The following is a 26,676-nucleotide window of genomic DNA, read 5'->3' on the forward strand; positions in this document are numbered from 1 at the left end:
TATAATTTTTTCAAAGATAAAGGATAGCGTGGGGAGGATAGAAATTGGTCGGTAAGATGAAACAGTAAATTTGTTGCCTGATTTGAAAATTGGAACAATATTTGCCTGTTTCCAGGTAATAGGAAAATAGCCCACGGCAAAACGTCTGTTAAATAATTTAGAGAGTGGGACGCAAAGAGTGCTGGCAGTAATTTTTTTTAGGAAAAGAGGACCTATAGTGTCGGCACCGGTAGCTTTGTTGGTACGAAGAGTTTGAAGAAGGTTGTGAACTTCACTTGGTGTGGTAGTTATGCTTCATAGGGTTCTGTTTGAAGCTGTATCAATGGGAGGGAGCGGTTGGTTTTGTAAGGGAGGGAAGAAGTTGGAGAAGAAATACCTGCTGAACAGTTCATTGCGATCGGAGCCATCTGCTGTTGCATCGTTGTGGTTCACGCTGACAGGAATCCGCTCCGTCCTTCTCCGTGTGTTGATGAGACTCCAGTAGCGCTTGGGATTGCTGCGGATGTTTTTAGTGACAGTGTCTACGTGTGTTGTGTAGTCTCTTCTGACCATAAACCTCACATGGCGGCGGATTTTAACGAAGGTATTGTGAGTGTGTGGGTTAGGGAAGTCTTTCCACAGTCGCCAAGCTCTCTTCTTATTAAATAGTATCAGTCTGGTCTCTTGTGATATCCAGTGTTGATATCTGCTGGTAGTATCCCGTTGTGCAGGTACGAAGTCTTTAATTGCAGCTTGCAGCCAGTCATACAGCAGGTCAAGAGCCGATTCGATATCAGCTATCTCGAGCAGACTCCAGGGAAGGCATTCCAGGGCACGACACATTGCAGGCCAGTCGGCACGGCGTCAGATGTAGGTAGGGCGGTAGGATGTCCTGCTGTGAGACTTTGAGGAGGGGTGGGGAAGGAGGAATGTAGCATCGAGAGACTGGTGGTCGCACAGGAAAAGGTTTCTGCCTGGGGTTATTGTGTTAAGTTCTAATGAGGAGAGTATGAATTCCAGGGTGTTGGGTCCACGGGTTGGGTACATATTGAACTGTTTCAGTCCGAGGCTATTAATAAAACTGTCTATAAAGTATGTGTCACAGTTGTTAGCTGACTGTCCGGTAGTAGGAGAAGACCACTTTATAGACAGGTTAAAGTCGCCCATTAGAATTACTTCACCGTGAGGGAGAGCTGCAATGACTGAGTCCAGGCACTGTTCAAGGTCACAGAATGGGCTGTTTGGTGGTCTGTAGTAACATCCCACAAGTACAGGGCGTAGAGGAAAGAGTAGCTCCACCCACACTAACTCACAGTTCGGTTCGAGATCTGTCCTTCGTTTACATGGTAACGCACTGTTCACTGCTAGCATCACTCCACCACCTAGAGTAGCGCGATCACGACGGAATATGCTGTAATTAGCATTGAGTGGTAGTTCACTGTCACTAGCCCAAGAGAGCCATGTTTCAGTAAGTCCAATCACGTCAACTTCTCTTAAGTCTGGCAGGGATAGTTCACAATCAGACAACTTATTGTTTAGGCTTTGCACATTCTAACAGTACGGTAGATGTTTATGTCTTGTTTTCATTTCACAAGTGGTGGGACCGGGGTTTAAGTGGACATCTCCAGCCAGTAGTAGGAGGCAAAGCAAGCCCCTAATCGCTGAGCGACCAGGCCTAGGCTTGTTCGGCTCCAAGCTAGTAGGGAGGCACCTATAAGTCTGGAAAATGGCGCATCCAGTCAGAGAGAACGCCGGAATGTAGTAGTTTCTCTCTGCTAGTAGCCATGCAAAAGGAGAACTCACTTTTTCACTTGCACACACCGATTCCTTAACTCGAATAGACCCGTGCAGAGAACCGTAAAGCGCAACAACTCTGATTATTACCACACAAACAACACAAACTGCAGCAGCACTAAGCTTGCGCGTGTCTCCTCTAGCTGCCATCTTCACTCCTTTGGGAATCAACATCTATATCATCTGATGGCCAGGCGGGCATCAATTTTTGGTAACGAGACGGAATCTCTCATAGTGCTTTGGCGCTACTGGTGGCTGCAGTTGGCCTACGCAGTGGCCTCCACGCTATGCACTGGCCAGCGTCTTGGTGGGTGTGCTAAGTACCAACTGATGAGCCCAGCCTAGCACACGGGGGCGAAACGCTGGCAGCCAGGAATGAGTTAGCTGGAAAAAAAACTTATAATGTCCAATAATGGACCATTTATATTGGTATTATAAATTTACTCATTCGGAACAAATATTTCATATTCCGTATGGGAATGAACATCTATAGAATATCCTGTACGTTATATCTGGACCTTAAGCACTCTAGAATTTACAAGAAAATGTATCTTTCTAGAAGCCTGGCCAGACAAATATATAGTATAAAGAGGTGGTCTTGATGGTAGAGACGAGTTATTGTTCAGTAAGAGTCATGGTTTAACAGGAGTTGATCTGACCACGCATGCGTCGTGCTAACGAGTGTTTGAAGTATGTGAATTGGCTTAGTAAAGTTGGTAGTTGACATGCAGTGGTTGCAGTCTCCATGTGCTTGTGATAGGCAGTTGTTAAAATGGTGGCTTGTTGGTGTTCTCGGAGTGAAGTGCTCTCTTTGTGATACAGTGATTAAGGTTATGTGTGTTCAATTTGTAAATAATTGGAAATAAATCCGTGTACGCAAGTTGACAGCATTTTGTCTCCGTCATTGTGGTTACATTAACTGGCGACCGTGACGAGGTCGTAAAAATTTACGAGTAAATACGAGTGGAAGTGTGAAATGATCAAAATGAAAGTGATACTAGAAAATATGTTGGTGAAACAGCACAAAGACGAACTCACCAAGATAAATTTCCCAATGAACAGGAAGAAGAAATCGCTCCAGACGCAGTTACGGGAAGATCTCGCTGAAAAAGAAGATCCCGTAAAGGCTTTCATCGAAGTTGACGAAGATTCCGACTAAACATTGGAAGATGAGGTAAATATTCCCAAAATGTGCTCTAACTTAATGACCATGATGCAGGCACTCAATGACAAAATCTCAGATGTTGATTCACGAGTTAATTCCACCTTAACGGAACAGAATGACAAACTTGCCGATCAAATTTCAAAAGTAAATGACAAAATTTCAGGCAAATTTCAGACAAAATTTCTCAAGCTAACTCAGTTTTAACAGGACAAATATCACAAGTGTACATGCGGGTTAACAAAGTTGAACAGGGCCTAGAATCGAAAATTTCAACCGTAAATGACGAAATTCCATCACAAAGTAGTGACGTCACCAACCGATTAACGCAGCAGATATTGGGCATCAGGTCAAAACTGGGACAGGTTTACCAGATCGATAGTAGAGTAAGCAAGCTGAAAGGGGATATCTTGAACCTCAAGGAGGAGGTGGAAATCCAGGTTTCCGGCATAAAGCAACAGGTTGAGGGGAGAATTTCTACCGTTGGGGGAAATTTTGAAATCTGTATCTCTTCCGTCGAGGGAAATTTCGGGAGCCGTATTTCTGCTGTTGAAGGAAGGTTAGAAAACTGGATTTCGACCATCAAGGGAGATGTGCAGAATATAAGGGAAAACATCCTTCACGCAGCAGAAAATAGATTAACTCAAACAGGACATATTGCCACACCTCTAACCCCCTCAAACCTAACCGGCAATACAGGACACCTAGACCCGAAGGTGATTATAGAGAGCCTTCCAGAATTCCACGGGTGACTGGAAGAGAACCCGGCTAGTTTCATCGAGGGATCGGTCAGTCTGTTAGGAAGGACTAACCTACCAGAGGACATCTTCCTGCAACTCATCACATCGCAATTGAAGGGGCAAGTCGCTACTTCGTGGAATAACTTGAAGGGTCTAAATTTAAACTGGACGGACTTCAAGAGGGAATTCCTCCCTAGGTTTGATTCTGAAGGGGTGAAGAGCTCCGTGAAAAGGAAGCTACTAACTGAGGCACCATCCACTGGCATGAGAGCTAGCGCTCATCAAACGTCTGCACCCGGAAGGAAGTGAAAATGAGATCTTACCAGACATCACAGAGCTACTCCACGATAAGATTCGACCCCTAGTAAAAGTATCACAACCGAGATCCTTTGATGATCTACACAGAATCATCACCCAGCTGGACGAGGAACACAAGAGCAAAGCTACGGAAGAGACCAGCGCAGTTAGGAAGTGCTACCCGTGTGGAAGAACGGAACACCTGAAGAACAAGTGCTCAGCGTTGACGTCGGAAAAACTAGGTCCAGCCCATTCTGGATTAAGGGGGATGGGACCGGGAACAGGAAGGCGCCTCAAGACACAACAGACAAGCAACCCTGAACAAGTGGGAGAGGGATTGGTCAGATTGTGGTCAGAACAGACCAACCTCGCCCAGCGATCATCTTGAGGATAGGCAATGAGAGCTTCTCAGCCATACTCGACAGCCAAGCAAGTCACTCGTTTATAAATGGGGCTGTTGCCAGATTACTACCACCCATGAAGTCTCGCCATCTCTGGAGAGTAGTGGGAGCAACGTATGGCGTAACCTTTTCCATCCAAGGACAGACTAACCTAACCGCTAAATGTATGGACCTGCCGATTGTAGCCAACTTCTCAATGATTCACAACCTAATACCTGACGTCATATTAGGTCATGACTTTCTGGAAGAATACAAGGTGATTCTGGACTATGCAACTCATGAAGTTGTTCTGGGAAAAGACATCTGAGAGTTGCCTGGCACGATGGAGACCTCTGGACTCATAAGTATGCGGAAGTCGATGTAGACCTGGGAGATATCCAGTTAATGCAGCTTCAAGGCAAAGCATCCTCTGGGCACCCGGCAATGGAACCTGAGGCTAGGAGAACCACTGTCGAGAGGGAGTTTCCATGAAAACACCAGAGTGAGCCCAAGGAACCTATCCTCATGACCATCAAGAAGGAACTTGATCTGGGAGTAATCAAACAGTGGCAAGAACAAGACAAGCCCTGTAGGACCATGAACACCGTTGGTCGACTCATCCTGAGGGAATTCAAGATGTGCTACAAGAACTTCCAGGTTGACGGAAGACTCTTGATGTACATTTATAATCTATTAACTTTATTGCCTGTATTGATGGTTAAAGTATTCGCAAATATAAAGACAGGAACTTTCCACCTAATCAATACATTTATTCTATTATAAAGTACTTAAAGATTGCTAATATGTCAGTACCGGTTTCAACCCCTTCAGTGGGTCATCTTCAGCTGAAGAACCTATTGTCTTAATAATAACAACTTATAATGCTAAAACACTGCTTGTCCTAATTACGAATGACTTCTAACTTAAGGTGATATATTGTGATAATAAAATATGATTGGAAAATGGTTTTAAAAGTCTGCAAAGTTCATTAAGTTCGTTTTGATGCTGATCTTGATGTCCACTCATTTAAACCAATGTTGCGTTGTTGACACTAATTTGAAAACGTTTCAATGTTGAGCTGGTAAAATATTACTACAGTATATTAGTTGCAAATGACTAATGTTAAAATAATTATATGTTATGATAATATAATATGATAATAAAGTAACCTTGACAGTCTAGACCAGGGTCTCTCAAACACCCTAAATCTCACGCGTGCAAACTGGGGCGCAGAGTTACTCAGCTAAGCTCGGCTCAACTCGGCTCGGATTTGGAGCGTTACGGAGCAAGTGAGGAAGAGGGAGACAGGCAGAGCGAGTGAGACAGGCGTGGGGAAAGAGAGAGACAGTGCTATTGCTCCAAATCGAGGAGTGGGGGTCTGCACTCTGGTCAACCAAGCGAAGTCGTCTTTTGCACCGTGCACAGTGCATGCACCAGGCGCATGTACTCTGAGAGGCCCTGGTCTAGAAAGTTCACCAGTCCATTAAAATGACATAGATGTTGATTCCCGCAGGGAACCTGGAATATTTGTCCGAATGAGTAAATTTATAATACCAACATAAATGGTCCGTTATTGGACATTATAAATTTTCCACCTAACTCATTCCTGGTTGCCCGTGTGCTATTAAAACACTGTTCTTGATGTTTGTGCATATTCTCACTCATTCAATCCATATCATTAGATGTGTAAATCTTATTAAGTTTTCTTTTTACATCAAGTCTAATTTCGTCCTGTAGTTCTAAAGGCATTTTTTGATAGCTAATTCAGATTCAGTGATTGTATTAAAAACACTGTTATTTTTATTTAAGTTAGGCCAGTTATGTTTAGGGCCTTTTGATAGGATTAAGTTATCATTATCATCTAGGATTGTTTTGGATAAGTTTACAACAGGGGGGTGGAACTTACTAATTATATTGTCATGATTTTTTGGTTCATTAGGTAATTTAGTAAAAGGTTTCCTTGTCGTAGAGATATTTTTGAGATTGTTAAGTTTTCTGTCTAGAGTGGATTGCTTTTTGGAAAGTGTGAAGAATAATTTATCGTCTATATGGGATTGAAATAAGTCCCATTGAGCACTTGATAGTAGGCGAGTTGCTTCGAGGTGAGATTCGTAAAGATGATTGTTTAGGAAAGATTTCTTCCTATAAAGGAATTTAATTTCATTGGTTAACCAAATCTTGTTAACTTTCTTTTGTGTTCTTGAACAATCATAAGAAATGCGATGTCTAAAACTGGTAGGTTTAAGAAAATTGGGGGTTAAATTTTGCGCGATACACTGTTTGAGAAAATTAATATCTTTGCCTAGCTTAGCAATCTTGATTTTAAGGCCTAAATAGTTATAGGCTTTAGATTTTGCTTGGTAAGCGTTATCATTTAAGGTTAAAAACTTCATGATTGCTCCGTATTGAATAGAGAAATAAGAAGATGTACAATATTATAGGGAAGGATCCACCTTTCAATACTCCGTAGTAAGTTGAACTAAAAAGTAGTTACAACCTGTTTATTGGGACCGGTTTCAACACATTTCAAGTGTCATCATCAGCCAATTAGCGAAGATCTTAAAACAACTAATACATTGAACACAAGCAAAAAATTAACATTGTATCATATCGTAGCAATTCAGTTAATGTTCAAAACACAATAATCACAGTCAAGGGAGTAAACAGAACATCACTATCTTGTGCCGAAAACAAATATAGTTTAAGTTCATAAGCAGGTCAAGTATGCACTTATGTAAAGTCGTTGCTAGGCAGGTCTTGTAGGCATTTGTTTCTCCGGCCGAAGAGTAAAAGGTGACGTGAATGAAGTCTTAGGAAAACAGTGTAGGATTTAATTTCGTCAAATTCAAAGTGGATATATAGGTTTTAAAATAATTTAACTTATGCATTAAGCATACAAGAAAGAACGGAAAATAACATTGGTGATCTCCATGATATTTTAAACATAGAAGACATAGAACATTTAGAGGTTAAGTAGGTTGAAAACGTTTGCCAAATAAAACTCTTTTTTAAGGGGCGGAGTGACCCATTTCTCCAATATGATGGAAATTTTAAAGCTAAATGTTGATTTACAAAGGGCTATGGTCGAATTGTTATTAATATAGTCAGAAATTACTTAATGCGAGTTCCTAGAGGGGTGAGGAGGCGCTATGTCTTGCAAACTTCAAGTTCTCACAGCAGTACAGACACGGAATTAGGTTAGTAATTATTATCAGTGACATAATTATTACTGTTGAGAATAACATATGGCTGAAATATGTGTATTGGTGTTCTGTTCTTGTTTATTCAAACATTCTATTCTATTCGTGCTACCACGTGGCTTCTCGATAGGTTTTGCTCCTAGGTAACCAGCAAAAGCATTCATAAAGGCGGTAAACGTGAAGAAATATGCCAGTGAACTGCAGGAAGGGATTCCCACAGCCTGGAATGAGCATATACATGCAGTATACCATGTTTATTAGTAAGAAAAACATGCAACGCTTACACAGGGTTTATTCAATGTATTAATTATTCAAGTGTTAAACAACTGTTAATGTTCATATATCAGCAGCATTCCACTGCCTCAGGCATTACCTTTTTAAGAAGTTCCCTGCTTAATTTATTTTTTTTGGGCCCAAAACTTCTTAATAGAGTTTTACTGTACTGAGCCACACCCACCCTCGATCTCACATAAATACATAGACAACGAGGAGGATAGAAGAGGAAACTACACGTGAATCGCGACCAAGAAGGGCGTATAACTCTGCCCTGAACTGGAAATGTTATTCACCTAAATCAGTACCAACTTAAACTAACACTACTAAGAGTCGAAATCCAAACAAGTGATAAATGAATGTTTATTGAAAAGCAACGTTAATTAAATAATTAATTGAGAAAGAAAATGTAAGATCATAATAGGGTAATACATACGTATATGAGTTAGCCCGAATGACAACCTATCATGATATCCTGAACTCATCAATACATACACGCACAGTTGCATAATTACGCAAGGGATCTTAGGATTTTTACTCATGAAGATTTTGCATACAACAATTGCGAAGAGAATAGCTTTAGGCTAGGCCTTAAATCGATTGCTCCCATTTATTGAGGGTCAACACATGATTACAAGTCGGGAGTACCTTATTCATTTCACCCTTACTTTACTTCTTATCCGTTATTATTTTTAATATCCTTCCTTTTTTTAAAACAATACCACGATCTCTTTTCATTAGGATCCCACACACCAAGGAGCACACAAAAAGGCTCGACCCAAGAAAAAGATAACCCAAGCGGGCAAAGAGAAAAAGATACATTGGGGAAAAGAACGGAAAATAAATCAATCAGATTAACACGGGCCAGCGTGCGGCCAAGAAGGAAATAAATCAAAATGGCAGCATCCAGATCGAAAACGATCGGGATGCGCACCAAATAAGGAGAAGAGGCAGCATCCGAGAGAAAAGGGGCGATAATGAACAGATAAAAATAAATTCAATAGATCTTAATACTCGGCTCATTCAATTATTCATTCATTCAACCACACGAACAAAACGCCTCAAAGGCAAATGACAGTGGCCACCGATGCAAACAGATAAATCCGGCCAACTCGCAGAGTGCAACACAACCAAAAGTTAATAAGGACAAACGTCATTAGCGGCCAAATAGTTCCATTCACCGCGAACGTCAGCGGCACATGTCGTGGCTTCATTGCCACACGATCATCCTCAAATATCGCTGTGTATGGCCAGAATAAATCTTCCGATCGACACACGAACCATACTTTCAACCGAGGGCAAAGACGTTTCATTGAGAAGCCCATTATAATAGACAGAGGCTCAGATTTAGTTGCACTACATTTATATCAACAACGCACACAAACACATACAATCCAATCCCCGAGTATCAAGACGAGTTTTCGGCCACCCAAAATAAAAAGAAAAGTAAAGGAAGAATGATCATACACAAGAGATGCAAATTCAAATGGGTACATTACCCTCAATATCAATCTTCAGAACAAGTTAATTGTGCAGTGATTTAGCACGGTTTTAAATCTAAAATACATCCATTTGAAAGGTAATAACATTGCTTCTGTGTGTGAGGGCTCCATATTATTATTCTTCTCCATCAGCAGAACAAAATAAATATCAAGGAGAAGATAATTAAAAGACCTAGTAGAAACAAGATCATCAATGCTCTTGACAGAGGGGGCTGCCCTCTATCGATAAAAGCTGGAAACATATATAGTAACAGTTTGATACCAATTCAGTGAAACATTGGTAAGACATTTTGGAAATCATGCTTGACCAGCATGTTTCAGTACCAAGACATAACTGACGAATGTAAATCATTATTCCACATGTGATGTATTTCCAGAGATTATACTTCAATCAGCACTGTAGAGAGGTATCCAGCAGGTATGATATTTGCAGGATAAACCATGCGCAGCATTTTACTGCAAAATTTACAAGCAATCCAAGCTAAAGTCACATTGGACCAGGTCTGACGTAGGACTGAAGATATGTATGAGCACTGCTGGGCAGCTCTGTAGTACACAAATATCTTTTTCTTGTGAAACTTAATTTTCTGTTTTGTACTAAACAGAATGTCTCACAACTACTGTATACTCTAATTTATCTGGTTGTGGTACATTTTACATTTTAGAAAAGAAACTGCCACAATAAAAGACAATTTTCTAGCAACAAGAACTGAATTGTGTAGCACTTCACTTCACAGCAATCACACCTGTACACACAGTAAAAGTCTGTCTTGTTTATGCAAATGGAGCATACTCTATACGATCTTCTTAGACTGTTGTCAAATTTAGACACCTTCACGATAATGAAGCGCTTGAAGACTATCACCATTATTTTCATTCATTTCATCAAACTGAGCTAATTTCTTGTTCTCCACGCTAGCAGGAAAATTATCTCAGTCTTCCTCCAGCAAACTACCTACAGACACTTCTAAGAGCAAGATTCCTGCTATTAAAAGAAAAAACATACCATTAGTGCCATCCAGAAAGAAAAAAAGTTAAACGAAGCATTGATTACTGCACTCGGCAAATACAAATACATCAAAGATCTCAATGCTCTAAAGCAATTAATTAATTAATTAATTGAAATCAAATGATAGAAAGCATGATTAAAACATTTTTTTATTTCCACACTTCATCTCATGCCGAAAGGGGATTCTGTTGTTGCTAGTTGCTTTACGTCGCACCGACACAGATAGGTCTTATGGCGACGATGGGGCAGGAAGGGGCTAGGAGTGGGAAGGAAGCGGTCGTGGCCTTAATTAAGGTACAGCCCCGGCATTTGCCTGGTGTGAAAATGGGAAACCACGGAAAACCATTTTCAGGGCTGCCGACAGTGGGGCTCGAACCCACGATCTCCCGATTACTGGATACTGGCCGCACTTAAGCGACTGCAGCTATCGAGCTCGGTGAAAGGGGGATTCTTGCACGTTAATCAATCAATATCTCTTGAACATCAACACACTCCTAGTTTCATATCAAAGAAGGAGTATCTCCGAAGGGAGATGAGGAAGATCAGCATTTTACTATCTGAGCACAGATCACATGTTGACACACCTGAAACAAGCACACCGCAACACCACATATGTCCTCTGCAAGATACAAGTTACCTCAGCTGATGAAACTGGACTACCCACGTAAGGAAATTACAACTCTCAGTCAAAAGAAGTTTTCTCTTACCTGTCAGGAAGACTTTACATCAGTACAGAAATTAATACCTGCGTTGCCAGGAGGTGAATCCTTTCTTATTTCACTCACAAGGAAACCTGACATGAAACTGACAACACATCCACATGTATCTGCAAACAAAGAAAGAGAAAGTTTACAGGCAGTGGTCAACACACCAAACAGTCATTAACAACAAATTGTGAGCAATGGCTGTTGGTGTTCATCCCAGAATATCCAAACTATACATATAGAAGTCCTCAAAAGTATTTTGTAGAGTGAACAAATTCCCATCACAAATACGGACAAAGTGAAATTTTATGCCACCAGACGAGTCTTAAGAAATAGCTTGACGTGTTGTGAATTGAGTGCTGTGTTTGATGGATATCACAATAGAGAATAAGGAGTTACAGAACAGGGTTGAGGGGCTGCCAAATTACAGAACAAGTCACTGACAAATTCCACCACACAGGATTAGTCTTACATCAATGAAAGGGAACAACAGGGTGCCAAGAACCGCCTACACAGAAGAGAATCGTGGATAACTTCTCGAACAGGTGTTACAGTCCCTCCCCATGGCAGGAGTCATTTATCCTTGACACTTTGGAAATAGCCTTATTTCTCACGAACTCCTGGTCCCCAGATCTCACGGTCCCATGTGATCCACCTACAGGAACCTTTGTTCACTGGCATGTTCAGAAACGTTATGAACAAAGAGTGAACATGTAATTAAATAACATTTGTTTTGCTGCATATGGTATACTTTCAAAAGAGAACATACTCAGTACGATGTGGACAGCAAGTTTGTCACAAAATACAAGTGAAAGTAACTTTCGTGGATGCTGTAATCTCTGCTAAACAAGAGTGTCTCCAGAAACAGCATGATGGTATCAGCAAATCCATTTAACAATGTGCAGAAAACTGCAGAAGTAGAGTGATATTGACAAAGCTTCAATATTTAAAATAACTTATAACCTAACCGGAAAAATAATTTTCAAACTATCCACATCAAGAAACAGAAGATGTTACGATAGTGGCTGATTCACTCTTGTTCCACGATGCAGATCTTCAAAAGCCACTAAATGTCAAAATGAACTGAAATTCTGCTTTAGAGAAACCTTGTTTCAAAACTCTTCAGCGACAAGATGCCATTCACCTACTTGACCGTGTGATAACAGGAATTCTGCCCACCTGATGACACCGTGGTCAGCTGGTCCCAGCGCCAATCTTGGCTGAGAGGTGGTGGTAACAATTACTAATTGCGAGGCAAAAGACTGGATTCAATTCCAAACCTCTCCGCAATGTTCATGGGCAGTGAGGGACTGCAATCTGCCTGTCGGATGGAGACATTAACCCTTGAGCAGACAGGAGGTTTCACCCTCTCCCTAATTCGTTATGTTCATTTCGCACCCTGATATGCAGATCACCGCTGGGCGTCGAACAGGTCCTCAGATGCTCCCGACAACAAAAGCAATACGATAAATAAAAATAGAGCTTGCAAAAAATTCACTTTGAGTCGAGATGCGAGAGCATGTGTTGATGGCTGTCACAGCTCAGGTGGTAGTTGCTCGGCTATGTGATAATATTATCGGAGATTCACAGCAAGAGCAACAATGCTTTGGAATATTGAACCATAAACGACTGGCCAAAGTTCTAAGCTGAAATATTCCACACAGCAGTTTTCAGAGGCTCACTTCATGTTCTGCTACAAGTTTTGTACCCTAAAAAGTAAAAACATTGATGAAATATTTGTGTCCAACCAACAAATTATTTATAAAAATGAAAATTAACTATCCGTACCTTGCATCAGTTCCAACTCTTAATGTAAGTACATTGTACAAGAACATGCATTTTCAAGTTGGTTGTCAGACAGTATGATACGAGGATTAGTGACCAACTCTCTCTCCTATATCCTCGCCACCTACCCGGACCATGTCTCCCGGGGGGACTGTCTCGCATCGGAGGGTATGCCGCAGCATCAGAAGTCAGTAGCATAAGTATATCCTGAGATAAAATCGCGCTCCTCCAAACGCGATAAGAGCACGTCGCAATCCTCCTCACGCGACGCTTCGACTGACCGCCAGACGGATGCATCGCCGCAGAATCCGTTTCATATGGCGCAGGGCAAACCAGACTTAGCCATTCTTCAGCATTTGCAGACCATCCAAAAGAAGCTTGACGTTCTTGCCCTGAACCACAGCACCTTAGCACAACGGGTGACTACTCTGGAAACGGACGACAACACGCAGATGAACGACACCGTCCAGGAAAACCAACCTCCACTTCAACAGCCTCTAACCCCTCACATCCAAGGGTTACAATGGCGTCCACTACGTCCACTGGAATATACTTCAGGATGGGTCCACCCGGATCCTCAACGGGTCCACCAACTGGCCCTAACACTTCAACAACAACTGGTAGTGACGTCAGCCAGCAGGGATCGGCACGACATCGAGACCGCCCTCTGGGGTCTCAGCGCCTAGGAACATCTCAACGCCGCACAGCAGAGCTACTTTGCAACACGAGCCAACCTTCTGTACGTCGCAATCACCAAAGGATGGCAGGCAGCGATACAGCTTGATGCTGCCACGTCGGAGACCCTCACATGGACCCCCCGAGGGATTTTCTTTTCAGCCACCGCCGCGTCCAACCCCGATCACCCGCAGAAGGGCCCGTGGACGGGACCACGGGAAAATGAAGCACCGGAAGATGGAATCAGTGCTCCAAGCCAGGACCAATCTGTCCACCCTGGCACCAACACCTGCACCGGTGACAAGATGGCTGACGGGACTGTCACCAGCTTCACCACCAACCTCCGGCCCCAGCAGGAAGCCACTACAGCAGCAGCGCCGGTGCCGATCTGTACATATTCTAACAAGATTGTAATATTTTCCGTTTTATACCTTTGTCTAATTTCTCTATGTTTCTATTGTTTTGCTAAGTGGTTTCGTTATTAACCTTGTAAATTATATTAATAAAAGCACAGTGGCATCACAGTCTCTGGGTATCACCACTGTATCCTCGCCAGCTCACGGCTTCGCCAGTGCCTCCTCTCTCTACACGCCATCTAGGCTTGGCTATAAAAGGAGCCAGGGGAGGTTCACTGGCGAAGTCATGTGCTGGACGAGGATCAATGAACTTCAATAATTCTATTGTGGAGATTTATCTCCCGTATGCAGTTATCAGACTGTGCCTCTTATAATGGGCTTCTGATAAGTTCACCTGCATACACCCCAGCGTCAGTGGGTAGGGTCTGACACATCCCACTCTGATGAGTCTAGTGTCAGACCTAAGACTAAACGCTGGTTAATAGAGCAAACGCCTGAAAAGCCTTACATCTGATCTGTTCAATTACACTAGACGACATGATTCTGCAGTAAAACAGAAAATATGTTTATTTTATGGAAATCAATGCCCTGACTCCAAAAATGCCATTTTCTTCATATCACATCTAGTTCTGACACCATTCTGTTTCGTAGTATCTGCATTCAAACGATGTAACGATGAGAGATGTTCTCACGCAACTCACTTTGGAATAATAGTATATTATGCATCAAGGAAGGGAAACACGTGATTATTCCCGTATGTGAAGATGGCAGACCGAGATGTAAGCGAGGGCCGAAGTTCTGAGTTCTGTTTTCCAGAAATTTAAATGCACAATATTAAGAATATGAGGCAAGTTGAATTGCAGATAAGGCGGAGTAGAATTGCTACCTCAGGCCACTTGTATTAACAGAAGTGTACTTCATGTTGGGCTCTCATTTCTTTTCACGATGAACTAGGTTGATAGAGTCATTTGTGCCGGAGACACACCCTACGAAGTACGTGTTTAGTGCGTCTTTTACATTAATATTTGTATCTGTGCATTAATGTGTATATAAAACCTGTGTTTCAATTGATCACTAGTCCTCAAACTGTTCAGGCCAAGTCCGCCTGTCACCGGGCAGCTCCGGGTTCGATTCCCGGCCGGGTCAGAGGTTTTTAACTGTAAATGATTAATATGGGGACTGGGTGTTTGTGTCGTCCATAACGTTCCTTTCCTCACATTCAACACTTTACACTTCCGCCATTTGCAGGTTCCTCACATATCCCTTTCAGGCCGTGTACGCACAATTGTGCGGGTTCGTATTTTATTTATGTCTGAGCTTATTTGACGTTTTCTTGGCGCTAGACCGGACTGCAGTGCTTGTGCGGGGCACGTAGCATGTACTTCAGCTGTTTTTATTTAGTACTTGACCACCAGGGGGCAGAAAGAAGAGTTTAAAAATACAGTTCATTAGGAATATGGCGGGAAGCAGTAATGCCTAAAGTAAGATTTTGTTCCTCGCCAGTAACGACCGTTTACAAGTTATAAACAAATCCCTTTATTATTGTTAGTAAGTACAAACTCTCTGGTTTTACAGATAGACAACTCCCTGTAGTCTCTGTCATAGAATGCTACACTGATAGAGGACATAGAGGGCGTCTCAATCCCTTAAGTATTTATTTATTGCTTTCACATTAATCTAGAAGCTTTACTGAATATCAGAATATAATCATTGAAGTGTGTAGATTGTGTAGCAAATGTAAATTGTGAACTTACAACATCGTATGTAATACCATGAGGTTTTGAATGTTGATACGCACAAATGTGCGGGCTAGGTTTCCTTACAGCCAATGAATGCAGGAGTGCTGGGTGCTGTCACAAAAAGGACTGTGAAAGAAAAACTCGCACTCTACATGATAAATGTAATGTATAAGATTTTAATTGTTTAAAATCGTTCCACACTGTAAAATAGAACATTTGATCATGTACATGGGCATATTCACATGTACTGAGTTGAATTTTTGTAATTTTTTATTGTTTGCAAGTAGTGAATGAAGTCCTGACACGCACAATTGTGTGGATTCTGTTTTTCAGCCGATAGTTCTTATTTTGTAAAATAAACTGTAAAAACATGCATTTAAGAGCATTTTAGTAAGTTTTTGACGTTTAGACACCTCCAGATTTCCTTCAGGTCTGACGACAAGCTGTTGTTGCCAAAAGGGCAGTAATAGCAAAACTCCTCCTCAATGTGGAAAATGTAACTTTTACTTGTGTTTGAACGAAGATTTAATTGTTTTAAATTATTTCCCAGTGTAAAATAGAACATTTGATCATGTACATATGTATATTCACATGCATTGAGGTAATTTTTCTTTTTTTGTAAGTAGTGAAGTAAGTCCTGACACGCACAATTGTGCGGGTGCTTTTTTTCAGATGTTAAGTTTTATTTTGTAGAATAAACTAAAAATATATGTATTTAAGAGCATTTTAGTCAGTTTTTGACATACAAACAAAAATTCACACCGCCAGTTTTCTTTCAGGTCTGAAAGGGATATGGTGCAAGTAGGGGCAAAAGATCTTTCTAGGTTGATGCCCCAAACAAATAGTATTTTTTTTTTAAATCAGGCCATCATGGCCAGTATATCAGAGGTGCACAGTGAAAACAAAGTCCTCAAAAGTTTTGCTACATTTGTGAAATGTGTGTGTTCGATTCCAAGGTGTGTCAAATAGACTCATTTGTGAAGAAACTTTATTTTTCTTACTTCCAATTGAAAGTTGGAGATCAAGACAAATCTTTCGCACCTCATATTACACGCAATACCTCTGTTGAGGGACTTTGTTACTGGTATGGGTGAGACTGAAAGCAGTCCTTGCAATCGGACGCAGATTTCAAGCCACATCAACAAACAAATTTACACAATCCAAATTGAATTATTTGACAAGGGATTTAGAGTTAACCAAAGAACAGAGGGAATTACTTGGCTCACGACTATGTGTAAAGAGTATGCTGGCATCCGGGACTACATTTTCCTGGTACAGATAGCATGAGAAAGAATCTTGAAAATATTATAACAAAAAGATCAAGTTGTATTTTGTACAAATGTTCAAAATCTTCTGCATCAATTGGGAGAGAAAGAATATAAATGTCTTGAATTAACGATGGGTTGAACCAGTTCATTCGTATGACCTACTTCACTCAATTACTCTTTACTTGAAGCATTCAAATGAAGTAATAAAAAGACTGTGAAAAAATGTTTACTTCCATACTTGCACATCAATTTGGGAATCATGAAACAGTATGTTATGGCTATGATAAAAATAGTCCATGCTTCAAATATTTATGCATGAAATTTTCCACATTATCAGATGCAAAAATTAAAGGAGTATTTGATGGACCAGAGATTCATAAACTGATGATGGACAAAACTTTCACAGAAACTATGACCAAAATTGAAGAAAATGCATGGATCACATTCAAAGAAGTAGCAAGAAATGTTGTTGGTAACATCTACACAAAAAAATTGTAAGAAACATGTTGGACAAGTTTAACCAACTCCTTTGTCATATGAGCCTAAAGCTTCATTTATTAGCATCAAAAATTAAGGAGCCGTAAGTGAAGAGCAAGGTGAAAGGTTCCACCAGGATCTCAAAGATGCAGAATAGCACTCCCAGTGACGTTGGGATGTAAATATGATGGCCTATTACTGTTGGTTGACTGCACAACCCTTCCAGAGAGCACTCGTGAACTTAAAAAACACACAAATTATACGGGAAATGGCAAAATACAACCGAGTAACTGTGAGTGATTTATGCATCATTTACTTTGCTTGCTAACTTGCTTATTTAGTATGTGTTATCTCCTCTACTCTGCATGCGTAATTCAATCAACAATAAGTAGGCTATAGAAAATTTTATGTAACAACAAAATAACGTTTTGTACAACTGCCAAATAACCAGACATGATATGGCGAAACAAAATTCATTTTTGAACTCAGCATTACGAAATTATAAAACCCACCTATTTTAGTTTGTAACCTACAGCACAAAAAAGGTTTTTTGAAGGCTGGTGTTTGTCCCTTTGAAAGTACGCAGGCCCAATACAGTACCTTCTTAACACATAACAAATACAAAATCAAAACAAAGAGAATAAAGATTTGGAAGAAAAGAAGAGAAAGAAAATAGTCATATAGAGAAAATAACAATCTAAAATACATCAGGAATTTTATACATCTATGAAAATATGGGATTAAAATACCAATATAACTACAGTAATACCTTAAGGAGCTTTGATTATAATAAAAAATAGAATAATATCTTAATTTATAAACTAGAAATAAATGTTTATTAATGACAATGTGTGCTTCTGGAAATAAACCTACTTCTGCAGCAAATATGTTGTAACGTAGCACTTTAATAAATGCTGACTTTAAGTGATGACATGTTCTTTAAATGTGAAATGATATGGTCTTGGGATGTAAATATGATGGCCTATTACTGCTGGTTGATTGCACGACCCTTCCTGAGAGCACTAGTGAACTTCATGGACTAAAACTGACAATATATAATGGAAATACAATCAAATTAACACTTTAAAACAAATATGTACATGTTTGTTTGTTTGTTTGTTTGTTTCTTTCTTTCTTTCTTTCTTTCTTTGTCCAACACTTGTCCCGTTTCTGTACAGGTCGGATATGAGGTGAGGTGAAATGAATCTGTAATGGCGGGTTTTTATGACCGTATGCCCTTCCTGACGTCAACCTCATCAGATGTCCGACTCGTTGGCTGAACGGTTAGCGTACTGGCCTTCGGTTCAGAGGGTCCCGGGTTCGATTCCCGGCCGGGTCGGAGATTTTAACCTTAATTGGTTAATTCCTACGGCACGGGGGCTGGGTGTATGTGTTGTCTTCTTCATCATTTCATCCTCATCACGACGCGCAGGTCGCCTACGGGAGTCAAATAGAAAGACCTGCACCTGGCGAGCCGAACCCGTCCTGGGATATCCCGGCACTAAAAGCCATACGACATTTCATTTTACCTCATCAGATGAGCTAATGAGATAAAAGGAATATGATAGTAGGAAGGGAGAGGGTGAAACCCAGTGACGGCACAGTCTACTCCTGTCGAATAGCACTAAGGGGTCTGCTCAAAGCTTAACAGAAGGACAATCCAGGGATAATTAATGAACAAGGGGAGTGTGTATGCGAGGATCTTCAAATGGCAGAAGTATTCAGTCAGCAGTATGTAAAGATTGTTGGTTACAGGATAATGACCAGATAGAGGAGGAGACTAATACTAAAGAAGTATCAAAATTTACCTATGACAACAATGACATTTACAGTAAGATACAAAAGATGAAAACTAAAAAAGCAGCTGGAATTGACAAGGTTTCGGGGGATATACTAAAGACCATGGGTTGGGATATAGTACCGTATCTGAAGTATTTATTTCATTATTGTTTGCATGAAGGAGCTATACCAAATGAATGAAGAGTTGCTATAGTAGCCCCTGCGTATAAAGGAAAGGGTGATAGACATAAAGCTGAAAATTACATGCCAGTCAGTTTGACATGCATTGTATGTAAGCTTTGGGAAAGTATTCTTTCTGACTATATTAGACCTGTTTGCAAAATTAATCATTGGTTTGATAGAAGGCAATTTGGGTTTAGGATAAGTTATTCCACTGAAGCTCAACTTGTAGGATTCCAGCAAGATATAGCAGATATCCTGGATTCAGGAAGACAAATTGACTGTATCACGATTGATCTATCTAAGGCATTTGATAGGGTAGATCATGGGAGACTACTGGCAAAAATGAGTGCAATTTGACTTGACAAAAAAGAAACTGAATGGGTGGCTCTGTTTCTAGAAAATAGAACTCGGAGAATTAGAGTAGGCAAAGCTTTGTCCCTGTAATTATTAAGAGGGGAATTCTTCAAGGCAGTATTATTGGACCTTTTTGTTTTCTTATATACATCAATGATATGTGTAAAGAAGTGGAATCAGAGATAAGGCTTTTTGCAGGTGATGTTACTCTGTACAGAGTAATAAATAAGTTACAAGACTGTGGGCAACTGCAAAATGACCTCAATAATGTTGAGATGAACAGTAGGCAATGATATGATGACAAACGGGGATAAAAGTCAGGTTGTGAGTTTCACAAATAGGAAAAGTCCTCTCAGTTTTAATTACTGCGTTGATGGGGTGAAAGTTCCTTTTGGGGATCATTGTAAGTACCTAGGTGTTAATATAAGGAAATATCTTCATTGGGGTAATCACATAAATATGATTGTAAATAAAGGGTAGCCTACAGATCTCTGCACGTGGTAATGAGGGTATTGAGGGGCTGTAGTAAGGATATAAAGGAGAAGGCATATAAGTCTCTGGTAAGACCCCAACTAGAGTATAGTTCCAGTGTATGGGACCCTTGCCAGGATTACTTGATTCAAGAACTGGAAAAAATCCAAAGAAAAGCAGCTTGATTTTTTCCGGATGATTTCCGACAAAAGAGTAGCGTTACAAAAATGTTGCAAAGTCTGGGCTGGGAAGACTTGGGAGAAAGGAGACAAGTTGCTCGGCTAAGAGGTATGTAATATGCTTACAATATTGTGATTTTTTATTCCACCTTTTCAATACAATTGGTTTTATATTGTTAGATCATAATGCTACAACACTATTTTATAGGAATATATTTCACTTGAATTTCAAGCATCCCCAGCCTATATAATCATCTCAAGGTTAATTTGTGCTTAATTATAATTCTAAAATTAAGTAATAAAATATATACACATAGGAATTTATGAACACATTAATAGTTTAACAATATGAATGACTATACTAAAATTGGAATAACCGTTAATCGAAAGATACTGACGTCCAAAACACAGTATCTTCAAATGTTGAAAATTTGGCTAAAATTGTTTTCTCAAAGTTCTAGTTTATTAAAAACAATTGTAATTTGACTTCTATGTTAAAATTTGAGTCGTAATTATAGTTAAAACTTACTGGTGTCTGAAGATTAAAATCTTGGATACGTTGGAATTCAGCTTCAAGTTTTAATTTTTAAGCTTGCTACTGTAATTTTGAACATTAAAATGTTGAATTAGTTAGTTTCATCAAACTAGTCTTGTTTTTATGATCAGATTTTCCGTTGGTAGTAGTTTGTATTTATGTCCCTATAAAATAGTGTTGTAGCATTATGATCTAACAACATTAAATCAATTGTACTGAAAAGGTGGAATAAAAAATCACAATATTGTAAGCATATTATAGCAAATTCAATACGGGTCTAATCATGAGATTAGTTACATGTAAGTGGTATGTTCCGAGCTGTCAGTGGAGAGATGGCATGGAAGGACATCAGTAGATGAATAAGTTTGAGTGGTGTCTTTAAAAGTAGGAAAGATCACAATATGAAGATAAAGTTGGAATTCAAGAGGACGAATTGGGGCAAATATTTGTTTATAGGAAGGGGAGTTAGGGAATGGAATAACTTACCAAGGGAGATGTTCAATAAATTTCCAATTACTTTGCTATCATTTAAGAAAAGGCTAGTAAATAACAGATAGCGAATCTGCCACCTGGGTGACTGCCCTAAATGCAGATCAGTAGTGACTGATTGATTGAAAATATTGATTTGCATAATATATTATTGAATTTTAAAGCAATGCCTTATTCTACCATAATCTATCACCAGTAATCCATTTTTAATTTAAGAGACTATATGGCTGCCTATTTGAACTGATTTTTGTGCCTATAATTCTCATCTCTAATGATGAGTATGCTATTGTTAAAATGACAACTGCAGAGCTCATCGGGCTGGATGCAAATGTGACTGGTTTTATGAACACTCCCCCACCCTATTACATTCGATTCACCTGAACCCCACTCAAAATCTGTGAGACATGTTGGAATAAAAATAAAAATATATTGTGGTTCCACCTATTCAATACAAGAAAACTTATTAATGCAAGGTTACATTGTAAGTCAATCACAATTCGGACCGGTTTTGACCTCTAGTCAGGGTCATCTTCAGCCTGCTGTTCAAAAGGTGCGAGGTAAAAATTCACCGGCAACAAGAGTTTGTAAAAACAAACTTTTTTCAACTGACAAAAGTTCAAAATCGTATTAAAAAGATGCATTAGGTATTCAAAGAACTTTCAAATTTTTCAAAAGGTGCAAGGTAAAAAATTCACTAGCAAATTAAAGATGCAGAAAACAAACTTTTTTAGAAGATGAAAGTTCAATGTCACATAAAAATGATCCACTGGGTATTCAGAGCTCTTATAAATCTTGATTTGGAGATAAATAATCATCTCGATGTTGGATCTTGTAGTCATATGTTTTATAGATTAAGAAGCAAATAGCTGGTTGTTGTTGTTACGTAGAAAAGGTGAACGAGAGGCTGAAGATGACCCTGACTAGAGGATGAAACCAGTCCCAATTGTGATTTGACTTATAATGTAACCTTGCATTAATAAGTTTTCTTTTACTGAGTAGGTGGAACCACAATATATTTTTATTTTAATTGTAATCTCAGTTCAATTTGGACCAAATTAAATTCTTATCATTCACAAGTTGGAATAGCGGGTAAAAAGCCAACTTCAGCATCCTGACAATTTGGTGGAATTGCGCAAACAAATCCTCAGCGAGTGCCTTAACCTGGATGCAACATACCTGCACAGCCTCATGGACTCCAGGCAGTTATCAAGTCCAGAGGCGGAGTTACACGGTATTAAGTGATGCTCATAATGATTTCTACAGGGGTGACTGTTTTGTCCAGTGAGCTCATCTCCCATCTACATCGACCAAAACCCATGTCTTATTGTTGAGAGCTGTAGATCTAATATTCTTTAACACACCTTCACAGCAAAAGGATATATAATTGTTTCTAATTGTTGATTCATTAGGAACTGGCTGACTAATGTACACTCAAGTTCATAAAAATCCAGAACACCTTGAAAGACTAGAGATAGGAAGTTCATATTCACAGGACATGTTCATTATGGTGAAAGTTAACTCAAGAGCTGAGGAAAAGTATCCTTCCAAGTTTGAGCACTTGCCCTGCTTCCCGGCATTTGCCTGGTGTGAAAATGGGAAACCACGGAAAACCATCTTCAAGGCTGCCGACAGTGAGGCTCGAACCCACTATCTCCCGATTACTGGATACTGGCCGCACTTAAGCGACTGCAGCTATCGAGCTCGGTGTTCTCCTTCTATGCCACAACTGGCTTATTATTAAAGTTGAGTGCCTAGCTGATAAATACTTCATTCTCAAATAGTGTAACATCAAAAGAAATTCCTTCCTTTCACATCGTTGCACTTTGATTATGTACCGTACCATACCTATTTGTTCCTTTTTTGATCATGTACAACCTACATATTACTGGCAAATACCAAGGCAAGAGAAGCAAGGTTTATTTTTATTTCATAATGCAATTTGTGTGAGGCACATGGGGACTTATAACGAAAAGTATGATGACGTGAGTATACAATTCAGCTCTCGTGCAACGACTGTCAGTGGCAGTCTCCAATTTCAACAAGCTGAAAACTCACCTGTGAGTGGGATTGCAAAATACAGTGTTTCCAGGAATGTTGTAAATATTGTAGTCTCGTCATTCGGAAGGTAAAGAACGAACTCATGATCTCCTCATGAAAACATTTCTGCAGGTAGAGGACAGTTACGAATGTAAAGTACAAATTATTATTACTATTATTATTATTATTATTATTTCGAGTACACTAATGATCCTATACCCATTCTGTGTTAAAGCCCTTCCTGTTTTACTTACGGCAAGTGCATAGTTCGAACTGAGCTGACACAGAGGCCTACTGACGAACAGCCAAACGAATAAACGTTTTTTGTTATATAAATCTGGCATGCAGCTTAGTTGAGTTGAGTTTTGTTTCACTTTCCTTATCACCTTGATTGCTTGTTTACATAATTCACGCACTTTCTTAAAACCAAAACTGAATTTTCAGCAACTTTGGGGAGAAACACTCACGACATATATAAACAACCACCGGAAAGCATATAGGATATAGTATCAGAAGAAAACTTACGCATTCCTTTCAATTCCGCACGAGCACTGTAAACACTGTACGTAGGACCGCCCATCAGCTGCGCGTTTTTTTCACCACTTCTTCTACAGTCCACAGCGGATTCTCATCTCATAAGCTACTGTAAACGTTCAGAACAATTTGTTTAGACTTCTTACTTAATTTCCCCCCACTTCTATTAGTTTCAAAGTATTTCAATGGTGACTCAAGCATCACAGTATCACCCATGTGTTGCTCACAGCTGGCAGCCATTATGAATACTGAGCATGCTATTACAGCCAGCATTGCCAACGTTGTTCTTGGATCCATCTTCACGTCGTAAAAATTATGCGAAATAAATAGCAATGGAATGAACTCAAAGAAAGCATAGTAAGTACAGAATGCAGTACGATATCAAGCTCATGTTAAACAATTATATATTTTTATATAAATACCACCAAGAATAACAACTATTCGCAGCCATCTCCATATGAAAGATAAGAGTTGGTAACGAACCCGAATAACATACAACTTGTGAAATATTTTCCATATTGTTACAGGTCATAAATTTGTAATTGGTCAACTCAACTTACTAAAATATCTAATCAAACTGAAGGAAGCTCCTGACTTCAGAAACAAGCAACCTAGGAACTATTCACCAATGTGAAAGCCTCTTCAATGACCAGTAGTCTGGCAAATATCAAAGGGACCACTTAGGTCTTGAATTGACTCTTGGTATAGTATGTTCTGCAGAAGCGATTAGCATTTCAGTCACCTAGGTTCAGCATGTGTCCTGTTGCCTAGCAAGCGCCGAGTCCTCCATGGGCAGTGATAACTTGTTCCATCGTGGTGGCATCGAGATGTATAAGGCGATGGCATCCTGGTGGTATAGCCATCCATGCTGCATTCACCTGGTTCCACAGTTCATCTTTGGTGGTTGGCATTGGGTCACAGCGCCGCACCTGTCGTTTCACCATATCCTACACATTTTCAACTGGTGACAAGTCTGGTGATCGAGCAGGCCAGGGCAACAGTATGGCATCCTGTGACAACAAGAAGACACATGTTCATGCAGCAACATATGGTCACGCACTGTTTTCCTGAAATATGGCATCTGGGGTATCATGCAGAATGGGTACGGCTACGGGTCGTAGGATGTCATTCACATATGTCAAACTGATCACAGTGCGCTGGACACACACCAACTGTGATTTGTGGTTGTACCTAAAAGCACCCCACACCATAAGGCCTTGAGTTAGCGCTGTATGTCTTGTGCGAATGCAGTCAATGTGATGCCTCTCCCCTGTCTGCAGCGAACCAAAATGCGGCCATTATTTTCAAACAAACAGAACCTGGATTCGTCCAAAAACACTATTGGTTACCATTCCTGTCCCCAGTGACATTGTTCCATACACCATTGCAGTCTAGCATGTTTATGCACATTAGTCAAAGGTAGGTGGAGAAGTAGACGATGCACCGTAGCCCAGACCATAATAAACGGCGACGGACTGTCACTCCTTATAGTGTACGATGTGTTACACTGTTTTACTGCTGGACCAGGGCCAAGGAGGACGCAGATCTATTCTGTAATGCCGTTCGGATGAGGTGTCGGTCTTCTCGCGGGGTGGTCTGGGTGGTGCGACCAGACCCATTTCGTTGTGTTCTACCGTCTTCTGTGAACCATTCTGTACACGCACACTTCCGACACACTTTGTTCCACATGAGCAGCAATTTCCTGGATGGATGCATAACGTTCTCTCATGTTAATAATTAATGCGCCTTCTTTAAAACTCTCTCATTTAACGGTACGGTTCTCACATATGTCTGCGAGGCATCCTGCACGTCTGCTCAAGTCACACTTGAACCATTACCTTCGGTTTATAGAGACAAGAGTTGCAGGCACATTTACCAGTCGGAGGTGGTGTGCTGAGATATTGATGTGGACCTTGAACCTGAGGGCTGGCATGTTTCAAATGCTAATCATTTCTTCAGAACATACTATTGCACATGTCCTGTGAATATTAACTTCCTATCTCTAGTTTTTGAAGGTGTTCTGGTTTTTATGAATATGAGTGTACTTCTTTAAGAAGGATCTAATCCTGGCACTATTAACTTCTTTTATGGTAGGAATATTAGAAGTATTAATCCATTCTGAATGGCCATCCCCCCAAAAAAACTTTCACAGAGGGATCTCATGACTAAGTTCTGCTCAAGCAACACTGTGGTTACATTGGTAGCCACCAGCACGCCGAGCAAGGTGTAGAGTGGGTGAGAGGGAAGCTGGCACCTGTTGCCTCATGTCACTTTACTGATGTGGAAGCAATCCAGATCAGTGCTCGGCACTCAGCAGACCTAATCAATCCAGGTCAGTGTCTTGGCACTAGGCAGACCTAAACAATCCAGCCCAGTGTCTCGTCACTAGCCAGACCTAAACAGTCCAGCCCAGTGTCTCGTCACTAGCCAGACCTAACCAATCCAGCCCAGTGTCTCAGCACTAGCCAGACCTAACCAATCCAGCCCAATGTCTCGTCACTAGCCAGACCTAACCAATCCAGCCCAGTGTCTCGTCACTAACCAGACCTAACCAATCCAGCCCCATGTCTTGGCACTAGGCAGACCTAAACAATCCAGCCCAGTGTCTCGTCATTAGCCAGACCTAAACAATCCTGCCCAAAGCTCTTGTCACTAGTCTGACATAACCAACCCAGACAAATGTTTGAGGCCTACAGTCAGCCCCCACCCCAAATGTTTGAATTTGCTCGAATAAAGAGTAACCAGTAAATTTTGTCCAAAGAAAAGTTACTTTAA

At 40.4% G+C, this 26,676-nt stretch overlaps 1 protein-coding gene across 3 annotated transcripts in view; it reads right to left on the minus strand.

Moving 5' to 3' along the window:
- LOC136883069 (uncharacterized) overlaps window positions 1-26,676 on the minus strand; it is a 77,235-nt gene that overhangs the window by 45,259 nt on the left and 5,300 nt on the right. For all 3 annotated transcript variants that reach the window (XM_067155226.2, XM_067155224.2, XM_067155223.2), the window contains exon 2: window positions 11,082-11,162. In XM_067155226.2, the coding sequence (XP_067011327.2) occupies window positions 11,082-11,136 (55 nt within the window). In that variant the 5' untranslated portion in view covers window positions 11,137-11,162. The remainder of the gene's footprint in view (window positions 1-11,081; window positions 11,163-26,676) is intronic.

Source organism: Anabrus simplex, chromosome 11 (genome assembly GCF_040414725.1).
Source record: "Anabrus simplex isolate iqAnaSimp1 chromosome 11, ASM4041472v1, whole genome shotgun sequence".
Classification (NCBI taxonomy): Eukaryota; Metazoa; Arthropoda; class Insecta; order Orthoptera; family Tettigoniidae; genus Anabrus; species Anabrus simplex.